General features: G+C 34.6%; 1 protein-coding gene across 5 annotated transcripts in view; it reads left to right on the forward strand.

Annotated features, from left to right (window-relative positions):
• The window catches only part of LOC108906905, an 83907-nt gene that overhangs the window by 40268 nt on the left and 24762 nt on the right, over positions 1-18877 (forward strand). For all 5 annotated transcript variants that reach the window (XR_002763059.1, XM_018710343.2, XM_018710346.2 and 2 more), the window contains 2 exons: positions 11823-11997; positions 17381-17590. Coding sequence is in view for 4 of the 5 variants with exons in the window: in XM_018710343.2 (XP_018565859.1) it covers positions 11823-11997; positions 17381-17590 (385 nt within the window). In the remaining variant the exon portion in view is untranslated. The remainder of the gene's footprint in view (positions 1-11822; positions 11998-17380; positions 17591-18877) is intronic.

Raw genomic sequence — 18877 nt, forward strand, 5'->3', positions numbered from 1 at the left:
TATATTCTATCTCTGTCTTTTGCACTTGGTAGGGAATAGGGAAATGCTTTTTTAGTGGGTGTAAACGGACTTGATTTACCCGTTCTGAGAAACGTCATAGCATAAGCGTAGACGAGGGGTCTAATTCCATGGCTACAATAAATTTATAAATTTAAAAAACACAACTGGGACGTTTTAAAATGCTGTAATAATTAAAATGGATCAAAGTTTCAGTTATAGCAAACCGTAAAAAATATTAGATGTTATGTTTTATTATCTTTTTTTCAATATTTTCTATATCTTGTTGCCTTTTACGCAGACACGCCAATGGATTGTGCGCCGCATTACATCTGGTAAAATCGTCATTTTCTTTAGTTTTGTACCGTGATCAATACTTCTTTAATTACGCGATAAATTCGCGTTTTTTGGATATCTTAGTTAATTCGTTAATCAGTGTCCTAACTTTTTTATCACATTGTTCACTATTTTCAATTTTCAAACATTCATATACAGGGTGTCCCAAAAGTGACGCCCGTCCTTATGGATTTTGATTAAGGGGACAAAAACAAATCGAAAATCAAGAGTGGAAAATTTTCCTATTGTTTTTCTTTGTTCAGTTATTCAAAAAATTATTCAGAAAACTGAAAATATACATTTGGGCTGGGTTATTAAATATTTATGTAGTTCAAAGCTGTATTTGCTGCAGCTGTATGTTTTTAAATGAAAACTTGCCATTGCTGGATGACATTCCGTTAGCAGTTAGACTAAATTATTGGTTCAACATAATGGAGCTCCATCGCATTATGGTTTACGAATATAAAATTTAGTTATCTAAATCAAAACTTCCGAGACAGATGGATTGGAAGAGGTGGACCATGGCCTCCTAGATCACCAGATCTGAATCCCCCAGATTTTTCTTATGGGGTTATTTAAAAGAAAAGATTTATAATCCGTATATACGCTGCTGTCGCGTTAATAGACCAAGAGATGCTACAAAGTGTTCATGCTTCAATGTTGAATCGTGATAATCTTTGTCTTGAAGTAGAAGGCAACTTATTTGAACACCTTTTGTATGTTTTTCTCTATCCGTTTCAGGTTAAAATAATTCCTTACGCCCAGGTACAACCGACAATCGAAAACTGTACTTACCTACTATTGGTTATAAATTATATGTCTTGGTCCCAATAAGCACAGACCTCAGTTTTGAGAAAAAAAATGGATTTTCACTTTTTTAGTTTTTTGAATATTTTTTTGAATAACAACAATGGAGAACAATCGGAAAATTTTCCACTCTTGATTTTCAATTAGTTTTTATCTCCCTAATCAAATCCTAGAAGGACGGGCGTCACTTTTAGGACACCCTGTATATTTAATATAATATGTCGACAAAAACCGGTCCTACTATTTGGGAATTTTCCCGAGTTATTTCTTTATCCACCGCTTCAAAGAGTCTCCAGAGAGCCACGCTAAATTACTAGATAATTACATATAACATTTATTTTAATAACTATTACCCTTTACTGGTTACTATATGACCAAATAATAATATCAATTAATAAATAATAATACGTGTTATACCAACAACATACCCCGCCAAGCAATGCTCTGCACGGCACTGGCAAAGCGACAAAGTGAATCCGTGTACCATACAAAAAAATTATTTACGACCTAGTAGACCAGTACAGGTTTGCTTTGATGACCAACGCACCACCGTCAATTCTACATCAGGCGGACTAGTTTTCCAATACCGGATTCGCCGAATTGCTATTCGAGTATAAATTACGAGACACATCATAGTCAAAGCATAAGAAGAAGTTTCAGGAGAAGTGCATACGGTCCTGTGCTTTAAGATTTACAGGTTCCAATAATTGACATCGTAACAACTATAACAACCATGATATTTTCGGATTCGTCTTTGAATTTTCTACAAATTACTACTCTCTTATGTTTTTCGAAAAAAGTCTTATTTTCGAGTAAAACTTTAAAAAGTCCACGGACTTGAAAACATTTTTTTCAGCTAAGCCATTGCATGGACCAGAAAGCTTGTTTATTCAGCTTCAATTTCCTTTTTTTTAATTTCGATACTACCATTTTCATCGAAATATCGGATTTTTAATGGAAAATGATCCTTTTGTCTTCATTCATCGATATCTCAGGGACAAATGGTCCTACAGAGAATTGAAGGGCAGTTTCGAAAACTGGAATAAATTTCGTATAACATGCTGCCGCAATTTTTCGAAAAAATTTTTTTTTTCATCTGTACAGGAATTTAAAAAACAGGAAAAAAGGGTAATTTATGGTTTTTTATCAAATTTAAGGCTAAATTAGAAATATTCAGGAAATGACTAATGTTAGGCATGACTTTTACAGTTCGATATACCCAGAAGAACCCTCGATTTAGCGAATCATTTCTTTGTTTCGGTCAAACTTTTGAAAAAATTTAAGGGTCACGTTTTTGAGCTTAAAAACTTTATAATAAACTGCCAACTACTGTTAAATCGTTAAATCTGAATTGTTTTAAAACTGTAATTAGGAGGCATCTAAGTCAATACTGTTTCTATACAATACACGATTTTCTTAATACAGATTATAAATAATTGCTGTTATATGTCGCTTCGTGCGAAGCTGGATTGTTTCGGCTTGTTTGTGATGATGTACTCTATGTGTTATGTTTGATATACTATATTTTCTTTGTCTTACACACATTTATATGTATGACTGTATTCACATTTGTACCTTTCACTTGCCATAAATGTATATGCATATATGTAACATGGTCCAATAAACTTTCTTTCTTTCTTTCTTTCTTTCTTAATCATGATTAAAATGGAAAAAAGTGTTGAGGTTTTCTAATATTTTTACCGCAAATAACGTTTAAATTGAGGAAAAAATAATTTAATTAAAAGGCGAATAACAGAAGTATAGGACGAAAAAGTCGAATCGTGCTGAAAACAATTGGATTTTGTTTTCTTCAATGTTCGGAAGGTTTTCCAAAAAAAACAAAAATACTTGGAAAAATTTCGAAAATTTTTTTCATCTATTTTAAGCATTCTTTGCGGTAAAAATGTGAGAAAACCTCAAAAAAAAATTTTTTTCAATTTTAATCATGATTATGAAGTATTTAAGCTAAAAAAGCGTGACCCTTGTAATTTTCAAAAGTTTGACTGAGACAAAGGAACGGTTCGCTAGATCGAGATGAAACTTCAAAGGGTTCTTCTGGGTGTATCGAACTCTAAGTCATGCTTAACATTGGTCATTTCGTGAATATTTCTAATTTAGCCGACAATTTTCTAGAAAACCATAAATTACCTTTTTTCCTGTTTTTTTAAATTATTGTAAAAGATGAAAATTAAATTTTTTCGAAAAGTTGTGGCATGTTATAGGAAATTTATTCCAGTTTTCGAAACTGCCCTTCAATTCTCTGTAGGACCATTTGTCGCCGAGATATCGATGATTGAAGACAAAAGGATCCTTTTCCATTGAAAGTCCGATTTTTCGATGAAAAATGATCGTATCAAAATAAAAAAGAAGGAAATTGAAGCTGAATAAACAAGCTATCTGGTACATTCAATGGCTTGGCTGAAAAAGATTTTTACAAGTCCGTGAATTAAAAAAAGAAAATTTAAAATGCAAAAATTTTTTGTCACGCTATTTCTTAGAATTTCATGATAACCATAGCTCCTAAAAAATTTCGACCGAAAGACCTAAAAACTAGAATTTTAAAGCTTCAAAATGCTTTTTTTTAATTCCCGATACGAGTATTTTCCACCTAAATACAGTCTGTCAAAAATCACGGAAAATTTTTGGAAATTTTTTTGACCCTTTAATTTTTTGCATTAGTGTAGAATTATTAGATTATTGATGTTTAAGATAAAGAAATGAGAATAAGTGCTTTTGTCTTGTATTAAGTCCAGATTCCATATTTGCACCAGAAGAAAAAGTACATTTTTAAACCATATCTTTCCTCGTTAAATATGTCTTGTGTTATTGCATAATAGCTGTCAAGGATTCATTCGAGGACAAGTATCATTTTTTTTTAATAATAAACAGTTTACGACAGAATTAGATGTGAAATGTTGGTATCTACTTATCTACATCATTTTTTCTTGTGGTAACAAAAAATCGTTACGTCACTGTGTCACAATAAAAAAGTACCGTCTCGTTTGATAACACCAAGAATCATATGTACGAAACACCGTTATAAAAATACCAGCGAAATCAGGCAAGGAAATTGCCACGTGGCATAAACCCACAATTAATATTCCGGGCGAGGCTTTATTTCACATTTCGGACGTTTGAAATTTCTTTTGATGCGTACAGTAAACGAGGATAAGGGTCACCAAGAGACAGTTGAACAAATGTAGTCCTCTTTATGTTTTTAAAGGATAAGCCCCGTTTTTCATTTCGTGGGCGGTAGGACGTAGACCTGTCCCGCCGACTGTTACGACCCGCCGTATTAATAAATGTCCGTAGCGAAAGGTACGACGCTATTACGTCCTGTCCGGACCTTTCTCCGGGTCGGCGAAGCGTTTCTTAAAAAATGTCATCGAATAAGGAAAGGGTTTTAAGTGCAATTTGTAGGGGACCAGATATTTTTTTATGCAGGGAATCGATGGCAATTTTACGAAAAATCTGTTAAGAAACTGATTTATGTAAGTGTTCTACAGGCTCTCATTTTTTAACTGTTTGTAGATTGGACCCAAACAAACAAAAAAGTGTAATGCACGTCTTGGATAATCTGCACAACTTGGCTACGTTGCGTTACAATGTGCGCACATCCTAGCAGTGCAAGACAAAGACGAATGTCATGTCGTTAACTACCAATTTAAATATTTCGTCTAAATCCTTCTATGCGCTGAACCATCTGACTAGCGAACAAAACGGAAAATTGAAATCTCGAAAGTTAAACTGATAGCAAAAGTAAGCAATCCTAAAACTGTATCAAACATTCACCCGATTCATTCCAGGTCTAATTGTCATGTCTACTCATATTCTAAAAACATTTTAACCTTTTTTCAGTTCGCTTCAGAAAGGTTTCAGTACCACAACCGTTTTATAGGAAAGTGCAGACAACGTATTTAGATCACTTGATTCTGAAAATGGTGCAGCATTTTTTTTAAGTATACAGTGATTCAAAACTTATCCAAAAAAATTTTTTTTTAATGTGCAGGGCCAAAAAATTGAAAGAATTTCTTTCCTAAGGAAAGAAATATAAAATTTTATAGTACCTATTTTATATCAGCAAATTCAACTGCTTTTGCCGCCATTATTATTATTAATTAATTAAATTAATTTATGGTTTTAATTAATAAAATAATTTGACATATTTGATGTTGCAACAAATTTTGTCCACAGAGGTGTAAATACATTTGGGCCTGTCTTACACAATTTCTACGAACTAACACAAATGTTGGCTTGCTTCACCATAACACACATGTTGTTTTACTTTACCATAAATAAAAACGATATCCGTCAGCTCCGAGTAGCTATACACATAAGCCATTTTTGACACTTGAAAACTAATATAAACACTATCGCAAACACGTTAATACTAATATCGGATTTCAGTATTTGGAATTGTCTGGGACCTCATGGTGAGAGAGCGCGTTGAGCACAGCGAATGACGCTAGAGACTACAGTAGTCCAGCAATGTAAGGGTTGAAAATAATACAACTTGAATAATTTTTTTCTGGAAAACTATAAAGATTTTACAAAATTTTTTTATGATAATGGTTCCATTTTTCATGACGCTTCAATTCCCAATTTTTTGGATAAGTTGTGATTCACCCTGTATATTCTATTATCATCTCAGGCATATTTTACTCTATTTTAAAGGTATTAAACAAATTCGAAAAATTGGATAACCATTTATTACCAACTTTTTACTAGATATTGCTGGTGTATTTCAAAGACCAGTTTTTTAGACAAAAATTTTTGAGGCTTCAGCATTTTCACTTGATTTTTCCAAAGCCTTCGACACGTTAGCCCACACCTTGCTTACCAGCAAGGCTAAACAGAAATTTTATACTGTCTTCGCTAGGTTCTGGGGTGCTTCAAGGATTGATTTTGAGCCCTATTTTCTTGAATTGTCCTTCAGCTACTTTGTCGCTTTTTCAACCTTCAAAACGCTTCAAAGTAGCTGTCTTTTATAATGGCTTATGTCACTTATATAGTCTGTCCGATCTCAAATGAAGACCCAAGAAGTTGGCAGTATATACCAGATGCTGACGCAGCAACTCGGCATTGAAATATTTGAAAAACTTGTTCCCATATTTAGCCATACCCATATACAAGTCTAGTCGCCCAGTTCGATGAGCGCGCGGGCAAACGCGGCACAAACACAACCGCACTGAGCGACCTGGCTATAAATTCAGTTGTCAACAAATGGCCTAGCAGTGCAGTGCCGCAATGCGGAATTTGGAGTAATTCAGGTAATTTTAATTTATTATAGGCACCTTCTATTAATCATTGATATTACAATTGCGAAAGGGAGAAATAATATTATTACAATATGGCATTTTGGAGACCTTTTGAAATAAAACGAAATTTACCATCAATATAATAAAATTGTTTGAGGATATAATTAATTAAAATATGTTGTTGGTTAAATAAACATATAATAGAAATTTCCTACACATTGTATACAAATTATTACAATTTTTTACCTTTAGCAGAAAACTTTTTTAGGGGCGCCTATGAAATTCATTAAATTTTATTGCTAGGCGTTTTTATACACGTTCAACTGACTTCGAAAAGACTATAACATAAGGTACTATTATTGTTATAAAAATAACATTTACACGAGATGATCAAAAACACAGAGCGCACCGATCTCTCTTTCCCGTCTGCAAACGTCGACAGTCCCTGTCATTCGGCTGTTTGTTTACAACGATTAATGCTTTGTCAAATGTAGCCTTTTCATTGTCTGTCAGTATATTCGAAGAAGACTTACATTGACGTATTTAACCATTGCGTGAATTTCTCTCTCAAATATTTCGTATATTTTACATAAAACAGTCTTGGAAATTCGGGAAATTCCTAGAATGGAATGTTACTTCCACAGGATACACAAAGAAAATCACAATTTCATTCAGTTGATTTTAAATTTTCGTTTAAGTTCGACCTTTTCGGGACGGCCATAAATCCAAAGCTTAGCGATTCGATGCAATGGACATATTTCATTCTCTTTTTCCTCTAAAATCTCGGCGCCGCCGTCCGCTAAACCGCAAAGCGGCGCGGATCTGCCAACATCGTCGCATCGCCGTGGAATATATTCATTGAACTCATAAATTCCCAACGACTGCCGAAAAGCTTAATTGAATCGTTAGGCCGGCTAAAGTCCCGTTTATTGTTTTCGGGAAATCCAAATTAATTCTTTACGAAACGACGCCGTCGAGTACCGCGTTCAACCATTTGAATAATAGGGGGATAATGGAAACGGAGAAATATACACAGTGCTGAAAATAATTAAAGGAGTTTTCTAATCTACAGTAATTTCGAGAGTTCGAGAGTGACTTGGTTCAGTCTCCCGGTTTTCATTTTAGTTGTTTACTAGACGCTGTCCATTTTAGTATTAACGTTTTTGCGATAGTGTTTACATTAGATTTTCAATTGTCAAAAATGGCTGACGTGTATAGCAACTCGAAGTTGATCGATATCGTAGAGAATGAAATTACGAAGAGAATGAGGATTTTCCGATCGATAATTAAAACCGGAGAAAATCCGAAAAAATCCGAAAAGTTTGACGTTTTCTTTAAAAATTCACAAATCCGCCATTTTTTAATTTTAAGAACTGAAACCTTGCACACAAGTAGCTATTTACATGTATTTTATATGTGCAAAACACTGATTCTGTCGAACGAATAGTTTTTGCACAATCGCCATTTGAATTTTTTTTGCAATTATTTCGCGGAGGGCTATATATTCGTGTAATTGTCTGACTGAAGTTTCAAAAAAGGAATTTGAAACTAGACAGGCATAGCAACAAAACGTCTATTTTCGGTTTTCTATAAAATGCAGCGAAATATGTGAAAAACGGTATATATGTATATGCGCCTAATTTACGAATTGCTTTTTCTTTTTACAAAATTGTATTTGTAAAAGTCCCCTGTACATTCAAAAAAATTTTATTTGGATAAGTTCTGAATCACCCTGTATAAAGGGTGTTCACGGATAGGTGAAACGACTTTAGAAAGAGTAAAAAAATGCTGATGTTGAAAAATGGCCTTGAACAATGTTTCTGAAACAATATCCGCCATGATTTCAAATCCATAAAATCCAGTAAGCCATGGAAATTAAAAAAAAAATATTATTTGCGAGTAAAGTGTAATTTCTGTACGAGTTTCCACAAAACGGCAATAAGTTTTTTAGAATAGAAAACTAAGTATTTGTACAAAATGTTCCTTCAAAAAGTTTTTGATGCATTTGTATGTAATTGTATTCCACAGTTTTTTTAACATTACGAGGGTATTTCGGACTATGTAACTATTCGTACTAATGTATTTGACAGTAAATTTCATGAATTTGTATACAATGCAAAACGACTGACGTATTTTGTCATAATCTAAGCCGTTTTGATAATTTTTAATGTTTTGTGATAGTGTTTCTATGTACTTTCACATATTTTACAGCTCTTTTGATATTTTTGAAAGATTCTAAAATCGATTCGACAAATTTTTGTGTATTTTGAAGCCGTTTCGACGCATGGTGTTGGTGTCCTGAAATTATTATTATGTACTCCAAGACTGTCTTGATGTATTTTTTGTTCGTTTCACCAAAGCCGTGTCGAAATCAAAAACCCCACGCAAGTCCGTGAAATTTTATTTCAAGGTAACCTACACTCCAACAGGTAAGGAGAATCATTTCCCGGAAGTCATCTCGGACTTAGATTTTTTTTTTTTCAATTAAATTTAGCATTTTGGCTGCTTTTGGACCCTCAAAATCGTGAGATATCATCATAAAAGTACTAAATATGCAGAAATATTCCAAAGTTTCAAAATACTTGATTTTACACTTTTCTCAATATACAGGGTGTTTTTAAGTAGAAGTCAAACATTTAATTTTTAATTTCTAAACTGCTTGAGATAATTTAACCAAATTCAGTGTGCATATTTAGTATGACGGTACGTATGAAACAAAAAATTACCAGCTTTAGAAACTTACCAGTGGCGGAGGTGTGGGTATCATCGGTCATAATTTGCCAAAAAAATATACCTATAGGTATCACCCTGTGATATTAATGTGTGTATAATATTACAAATAAATAGGTCATCATATGCGCCATTGTATTATCTTCACTTTTTGTTTCTTTACACTTTTTTGTATTCCAAACCGATTAGCAACAAAATTGATTTACTACGGTTTATTATAACAAATGTTGAAAATGGCCACCTTCAGCCAAAATACGTGCTTCAGATCTTCTTGAAATTGCAGCTCGACCACGTGCAAAAATTCCAGGAGTAGCTCTGATCACATCACATCACAACCAGCTATAATTTGTTGACGTAAGTGCTCCTCATATTCAATGTGCCACCCAGATCACCCGATATGACCCCTACTGATTTTTTTGTTTGGAGACATCTCAAGAATTAGTTTACAAGGTTCACATTTTCAAAAGATGTTTACTATTATTAATATATGCAAGAGTATTTTTATATTTATATCCAGTTATAAATAAAAAAAATTCAAAGCGTATCGTCACATACCCTAGATCTTTAATAAATTATCCATAGCCGGGACTTTAATCGATAAATCGTGTAGTGCTCGTATTATTTTTTTCTGCAAAAGTGTGAAATGAACATCACTCGCGAGTGCATGGAATTGAATCGGTAAATGTTTTCCTACAGGCGGAACACTTTAACCTCGTCGAGCATCGAAAGTTTTCACAAATTGAAACGTATTCTTCCTAGTCGACAACAGCTACAACTGCCATACGTTTCTATTATGCACCAACAATTTACCCTTTATCATTTTCCTGTGCCTTTTTTTGCTACGTAACGATTTATCGGCGTTAGTGGATAATGTCGATTTATAGCCGGATTGGTTACGAGCTACAACTGTTCGGGAAATTGGTACAGTGGATAAAACGGTGCAAAATTTGTTCGATAGGGTTTAATTTTTGTAGGTATGTATCAACTCGTTCTTTGTTGCTTTTAATTCGTCGTTCTCCGTTGCCCTTGAAAAAAAAAACAGTTGTTACAACATATTGTGTTACTCATTGTCATAAACCATATATAGCTTAGGCAGCTGTGAAATGTTTATAATCTTTTGCCTTCGTAGGAAATACTCTTTTGTTCTAACAGTGGCTACCGATTAGTACGATTTTTTGTCAGTAGTTGAATTTGTTTAACGAATGATTTACAGTTTTGATTTCTTAATAATAATAATAATAATAATACAGGGTGCTTCAAAAATAGCTGAACAAAATGAAACAGTTAAAAGCTACTTATAGTTTCAGTGTTTGAGTTTGGGTTAATGTACGCGTCACATAGTACGCGGGTAGTGTCTGATGTCAATGTGAGGGATAGTACAAAGGCTTTAAGGATAAGGACAAGGCAGGTATTAATTTCAAGTAAATAAAGAACGACTTCCTTACAACAAAACAAAGTGAGACCAAATTTAACGTAATTTAATAGATACTTATTATATTATCAAATACCTACATAGGTAGCTTGTATGGTAAAAAAAAGCAGGGCTATCCAAACCGGTTTTCAAAATTTGTATGTACTTAAAAATTCTGATAATAAATTTGCAAGAGGTGTATTATTTCATCCCCTTACTGTGTGGTGACAAGTGGAATAGGTCAGAAAATTTAATAATACGGCAACCATGCAGAAAGTTTAGAAGGTTTTGAATAAAGCCATGGGACACTAATTCTTCTACTCCCTGTGTATTATGACGAGCCCTCGGAAATTTGTTACACCATGACAGACTTACACTAGGAGGGTAGGTGTTCCATTACAGCTAAAAAACCCTCGTAAATATCATTTCAGCTGCCATGCCGTAACGAAGCTTCCACGTATTAAAAAAATATATATGGTGCAGCAATAAAATTTTACTGCCACGCAACTTAGGACTTTGCCAATAATAGTAAAAACCTTCCTTACGGACGTGTCCGAGAAAAAAAAATGGGGGGGAAAGTTCATAAATTTCAAACAGAACATGCAACCGCCGAGTGAGCGGGGCACTCGAGTGAAAATCTACTTTGTAGTCGCTCTGATAAGGTTAAAGTGAGTTTATTTATCGCCACTCCGTGACCAGGAGAGATACAAACGTTAATTGCGTTATCTAATTGAGATGGTAGAGATAAGGCTCTCCTGTATTATATGCAGTTTATAAAAAAAATACTCTACTATAGCTGAGGTCTTAGCTGTTTGTGCGATTTCATTAGCAGTAGGCAACTTTGAAGAGCTAATGATGGAAAAATCGATACAGTACTCTGCTTATAGTTTATTGACACTTGTAATCAGTCGCTGGTTACGCAGGATATTTTTAAAATAATAATACTACGTATACACTACACTAAATACACTACATTAAATACTACAGTACACTAAATACACATTAAATACACTAAACATACTAAATAATATATTTACTCACTTTTTTACAGCATATGACATACTTGATATCTTCTCTTCCATAGCATTTAGAACTTCCGGTTCTCCGTTGCCCTTCGTAAGCGTTCGAAACAGGATGGGATTCTGCTTAAATTTAAACTGTTCACGGTTAATTTTTTTGCTGTTTTTTTACTTTGGAGTAATTTAATGAACAACCTAATTATTAGTCGAAAATTATTTACTGTGACATATTCTAGAGATTTAACCACTTTATCCTTGTTGCAGGTACAAATTTTTCGTGTTCTCTGCCTTCTACGATCAGAGGAGGCAGAGGAATGTGAGGATTATTGGAGCGACTAAAACTAGGGGACCAGAGAGAGTGTGGTGCAGGCTGTGGTACAAAGTCAACGATTTTAACTCCTCCTACCATATGTCTGTGACTGTACCCGGCAAAATTAAGGTAAACAAAAGTATATAACATATTTCTTGTTAAATGTTTGTTTAATTTATTATTAACGCCATCAATCACAATAGCATTAACTAGAATTTTTAATACTATGTAATTATGGAAACTCTACACAGATATTTCAGTATCGATTAACAATTTAGATCACGTGAAGGTAATTTAGTGATCTATGTAAATTGTGTGATGGTATAAATAATTCTGAAGTCATTAAGTGCTTAGTAATGAGCCCATATCATACTTTTATTCGATATTCCTGCAAATTTGACTGTTTTCGCTTTTTTTGAAATCACTTTATGTGTCTATTCCCAGCTGATAAACGTGTCAGTGCGTGTCATAAGCATACAAGTGGGAAATACCTGTTATTATTATTATTATTTCAATTATTCCAATACGTGTAGTAAAAAGGAAACGGATGTTAGCGACCAATATGACAAGAGATAGATGATTTTTTTTTTATTTTAAATTTTAAGTGTATTCTGTCTGCCAAAGCTTCCATGCGTTAGAATAGCGATTTTTCTAATTCCTCTCCTCGAACTATCCGACGATGTAAAAGTAAACACATTTAGATCGCTCCCAGCCCGCCCCCGGAACCGCCCCGGCCCCATCCTCCTCCCAAGTTCCCGGAGAGCGCCCGGCCAACTTTGATGTTGGTAAAAGCGCCACGAATCCGACAAATAAATGATGAAGCCGCCTCCTAGGTGAATGAATAATTCGATTTATGGGCACAGCGTCGGGCCGGCTAAACGTCCCGGATCTTCTCGTGTATCCTGCCTCGTTAATATTTGATAGGAAAAAAGTTTGTAAACTTTAGTTTTTTGCTCAATAGAAAACAATCTCACCTAAAAGCGCGGAAAATTTGACCGCAAGTAAAGTAAAAAGTCAAAAGACGACCGGAGAGTGGCCTTTAATTAAATCTAAAATCATACCCGAAAATTTAAATAAAATAATCCGTCTAAAAATATACCCGATCATTTAATATACTTCACACGTATATTTCATTTTCATTTATCTCGTATCTATTTTTTACGCACTTTCTAACGCTGCTCGTTTGCGGAAGTCATGAAATAATCAGTCTAAAATTATACCCGGTTATTTAAAATGTACCTTCAAGGTATACTGTCTTTTATTTATTTTTTTCTAGCTCTTATTTGTTAAATTATAGCGTTCTTTTTAAAATGTCTTATATTAGACATTCAACTGTGTGCACTTTCTGACTAGTAAGGTAGTTAGTCCAAAATCATACCCGATCGTTTAAAATGTCTGTGCATTCAAGTATCTCTAAGTATATATTTTTATGCATTTATAACTTAGAAAAAAGTTAGACCAAAATTATACCTGATCCTTTAAATCGTCTCATACTGCACATTCAAGTATATCTATGTACTTTCTAATAATCTTCTTATTAAATTCACGAAATAGTAAGTTTAAAATTATACCCAGTCTTTTAAAATGTCCCAAACAGTCCATCTAAAGTTATACCCGGTCATCATTTAAATGGTGTGTACTATACAATTAACTTTCATTTATTTTGTGTATTTTTTAACTCTGCTCTCTTGTTGAATCAAGCTAAAATTATACTCAATTATTTAAAGTAGGTACAAGGTATTCTTTGTTAAAAATTCCAGAAACAATTAATCTAATGGTATACCCTCTCATTTTAAAATGTCCTATATCAACATTCAACTGTTTCTTTCTATTTTTTGTGCACTTTCTGAGTTTCTCCTCTTATAAACCAGTAAAATAGTTAGCCTAAAATTATACCCGATCATTTAAAATTATTTATACTGTACATTCATATATCTCTTTATATTTTTTATGCACTTTTTAACAATCTTCTCTTGCGAAATAGTAAATCTAAAATTATACCCGGCCTTTTGCAATGTCCTCTACTGTACATTCAAAGCGTGCAACTGTCTCTGTCTATTTTTTATGTACTTTCCTCTTGTTACAGACATAAAAATTATACTCGGGTGTTTAAAATGTCCCATACTTTCTCATTTTGCTATCTTGTCAAACTCATAAAAAAAGTCTAAAATTATACCCGATCGATCATTTAAAATATACATTCGAGGTATTCCGTCACCTTTATCTAGTGTTTGATACCCTTTTTAGTAGAATTTTCTTAAATTCGTGAAGACTAAAAGTATACCCGATCACTTAAAATGTACATTCGAGGTATTCCGGCACCTTTATCTAGTGTTTGATACCCTTTTTAGTAGATTTTTCTTAAATTCGTGAAGACTAAAAGTATACCCGATCACTTAAAATGTACATTCGAGCAATTCCGGCACCTTTATCTAGTGCTTTATACCCTTTTTGGTAGATTTTTTGTTAAATTCGTGAAGACTAAAATTATACCCGATCATTTAAAATGTACAATCGAGGTATTCCGTCATCTATATCTAGTGTTTTATACCCTTTTTAGTTCATTTTTTGTTAAATTCGTGAAGACTAAAATTATACCAGGTCATTTAAAATGCCTTGTACTGTACATTTAAGTATCACTACATTTATATGCACATTTTATGTACTGTCTAGCTCTATTCTTTTCTACAATCTAAAGTCATACCCGGTCATTTAAAATGCTCCCCAGCGTACTATAGTCTTCCTTATGGCGGAAATGGGATTCTTCACGGTTCCCCGCACGTCTTGAGTAACAAATTATTAACCTTCGACGGAACAGACTCCAAATGCACCACCACAATACATGCGACTTGAGCGGAAGTAACGTAGTTACCATATTCGATTAATGAATGGGGCGCGACGAGTATTACTTCGTCTTAGCGAGGGTCGGTGGTGATTACAGACGAGGGAGCAAGTCGAGCAAGTGCAACTAATTAAATTTAACGACGAACGGGGAGGATAATGCAGATAATTCCGTCGGAACTCAATTCTCTCTCGGCAAATGAACAAATTGATATACGGCATTGGAAACTGGTCGCAGTTTTACTCTGTGTTCGATAGTTTAGCGGGAAATCGCATAAAAATCTGAAAAAGTAAAACTTAAAGTACAGTCGTGGACAAAAAACATTGTACGATGTGGAAAATTGGTGAATATAAAACGGGTTTTACAAAGATTATCCGTTAACTGAACCCCTAATGTTTGCTGATGGCACGACACGAACATGGGTCGACTTGAGACGAAACTAATCGGCAGGGACGGTAATGGCGCTGGTGTCATTTACAGGGCCAACTGTTCGCGACTTCGCGGTACCCCCGGGCATCTTCATTAATCTTCTTAAGACGGTGCCGAGTCGTTTTTCCGCACCGACGAGTGTTCTCCTCACGCACCGTCGACTTCATCTGGAATTCGGGTATACGCGCTCGGAAGCCGTTTCTCCTACTGGGCCGAGTCGCTACGTTCTCTATAATGACGTTTACGTGACGAAGCTCATTTTTCCCGAAGTCGGGAATGTCCCGATTAAGAAAGTTTAATAAAGTTACTTGGAAATAAACGAAGAAAGCCGTATGCGATTGTTATAATACCGTCAGGCCTAAAGCGTTTTGCTGAGAAAAATGGATTTTATCTAACGAGTCGCAAACAGTCGAGTATTTTGGGGTTTTCTAGTCTATTTAAACTTCATGTTTCAAAATGTGCATTCAAATTATATATATCTTGCAATTTAGTCCAACTTACCCCCATTCAAAAGTTAATACCTTGTGAGATATAACCCTGTGGGTTTAGTTTAGCGAAATACCCAGTCTAAAATTATACCCGGGTATTTGACATACTCAGTCAAGGCATTCAGCTGAGATATAGCCCTGTGAGTTTAGTTTCGCGAAATACCCAGTCTAAAATTATACCCGGGTATTTGACATACTCAATCAATTTTTTATGCCATTTCTCGAGCAACGGTTTTTCAAATGATCATTTTCGCTCATGTGGTAATTGCCTGTTAGAATTTTCAACACCTATAGATTCAAACACATTCTAAAATCATACCCTACATTTTAAAAACATCATTAAGCTATCTCTATATATTTATGCACTTTCTAATAATTTTCTCTCGTTAAATTCGCGAAATAGTAACTCTAAAACTATACCCTGTCATCCAAAATGCCCCATACTTACTTTCAAAGTATTCAACTATCTCTGTCTGTTTTTATGTACTTCCTAACTCCGTTTTCTTATTGGATTCATAAGAGAGTCAGTCTAAAATTATACCCGATCATTTAAAATGTTCCATATTGTACAGGGAGCTTTTTAAGGAGGTTTATCGGGTACGGAGGTACGTCTAAAAGTCTAACGAGAGTTTCTGTACATTCGCTATTGACTAAAGTAGTAAACCTTTAGTTTTGGCAACGTTGCACCTGGCTGGCTTTGTTTGGATGCCTAAGCTTGAAATATACACCATATGTCACACCTGCGAATTTCAAATAATACGCTACGGCGAGAACCGCCGCTATCACGCATATGGACTATAAGTTAATCAACAACAGCAGTTTGAAGGAGAATTATTATAAATTATGTATCTTATGTATTCTTTTGCAAGTCCTTTATAGCTCATGTTTTAATGAAATCGTGAAATAATATGCCTAAAATTATACCCGGTCATTTAAAATATGTCATACTTTATATTGAAGCATCTCTATCTTACAATCAGATGGCTATTCTTAGTAGACACTGAGTTTTTAATTGAGGTAACTTTGTGTAAATCATAAAAATGATTTAATTAGTCTCAAATTTAGCGAGAAAGTGAAGTTTTATTAAATCGGAACGTCCTAAAATACTTGTCTGTTCATAACTGTGTTCATATTCTTTTCCTGCAATTTTTTTTTAAATATCTTAAGTGAGACAGTTTTTAACCAATGATATTGCGGCAGGCAACTACTCTGCGGTTTACAGCTCCAATTCGACCTTTCAAAATGATTTTCTAAAATTTGTTTTTAGCGACAGATTGAGGGGAAGGAGACACTAGAATCTGTTCTAACATTTTTCTTCCCCTCACAAGAACCGTTTTGCAATCGATTCACTGAGGCTGAAATATGAATTAAATTGCTGATTAAACCGAGCTTTTCCTTTTTTTTTCTTCAAAAAATTGCTCGTTGTTTTTATACCGTTTCATGTCCGTTTTTCTTCCAGTTCAAATAACTACCTCAAAAAAATCTCCAACGACACCAAATCTGGAGATCGAGGGGACCGGTGCTCGCGTTTTTGTTCATCCAAGATCTAGCTACCACAACTCCTTACGCATAAATACGCATAAATTTAAAACTCGAACCCAGATAAAAGTACCTCTCTTCTTCCGCACAAAAGCGGGCTGCAACCCCCCACCCCCGCTCCCCATTGTTATTCTTGTCGCCCGCGTGGAATAATAACGCGCAAGAAGCATAAATTCTTGCTAGGGGCGTAATTTTTTTTCTTTTTCCGTTGCAGGTGATAAGGGAGAATTGGAATCTCAAGTACAGCGCCTGCTTCGTGATGTGCCCCCTGACGAACAGGACGGTGCCGGCGGCGGTGAGCGTGGTGGCGAGGGTGAGGGACCACCCGGCCAACCTGTTGGCCGTCATCAATAACTTCAACGAGTCCATCCCCGCCAACCGGTTCGCGGTGTGTGTCAAGCCCCTCCACTTCGACTACAACAGGGTAAGTCTCAGGGAGAGGGCCGTTAATCCGACGAAGAGCGGCTCGAAGTAGCTGGTAAAGGGTGCCACACACAGTCACTAAAATCGTCTTTAATATTAATTTTTTTCCCTTTTAAAAAGTATGTCTAAAAAGCCTCTTTCATTTACTAACTTTTTGTTCACTTCAAGTTTTTCCGAAATGTTAAAGATTTATGAGAAAAAAAATAAATGTATTGCAATGCATTTTTAAAAAAATTATAAGAAAAGGTGTCGTAGGGGTTGATTATTTCAACCTCTTACAAAAATACTTCAGGGTTGAAAAAATTTCAAGAAGTCTAGTTTTTTTTACAGATTGATATACACGGAAAATAAAAAAGAAAAACATTTTTTTTTATTTTTGGAGGGGCGTAACTTTTCAAGGGAGTTTTTTTAAAAAAATTTTATACTAAAGACCCCTATTAATAATTTTTATCAGAGAATCGCGCCGTACATTTTTCGATGTTATTTAGATACACCCTGTATCTTCTCTTTAAATCAGCAAAAAGTACTTAGTCTCAAATAACTCACAAACCCAGTAATACATAAAGCCAATAAACCCAATCACCCATTATCCTAATAACAAAAAATCATAGACCTTATAACCTATAATTTAAACCCTAACACCCATAACCACGTAAACCCTAAAACCCATAAACGCCTAATCCCTCATTAACCTTAAAACCCATCAATCCCAAAATCCATTAATTCCAAAATCCACAAACCTCAAAACCCATGAACTTCAAAATTCGCAGACCCCAAAATCTATGTCCTCAAAATCCACAGACTTCCAAACCCGACAACCCCAAGATGTGTTTATGGGTTTTAGGGTTTTGATGTTTATGGGTTTATAAGTCGTTAGTTTTATGTTTTTCAGGAACTCCAATATCCGTAAACTCAAAATTCATAAGTCCCAAAACTTATAAATCTCAAAATCCAGACCCCAAAATCCACAGACTCCCAAACCCGTTAACCCCAAAATGTGTTTATGGATTTTAGGGTTTCTTTGTTTATGGGTTCATAAGTCATTAGTTTTGTTATTAGGTGTTAGGATTTTGTTGTTTATGGGTTTATAAGTCATTAGTTTTATGTTTTTCAGTAACTCCAATATCCATAAACCTCAAAACTCGTAAGCCCCAAAACTCATGGACCTCAAAATCCAGAGACGCCAAAATCCACATACTCCAAAACCCGGCAATCCCAAAATGTGTTTATTAGTTTCAGGGTTTTGGTGTTTATGGGTTAATAAATCATTAGTTTTATGGTTTTCAGT

The sequence above is a fragment of the Anoplophora glabripennis genome, unplaced genomic scaffold (assembly GCF_000390285.2).
Source record: "Anoplophora glabripennis isolate ALB-LARVAE unplaced genomic scaffold, Agla_2.0 scaffold354, whole genome shotgun sequence".
Taxonomy (NCBI): Eukaryota; Metazoa; Arthropoda; class Insecta; order Coleoptera; family Cerambycidae; genus Anoplophora; species Anoplophora glabripennis.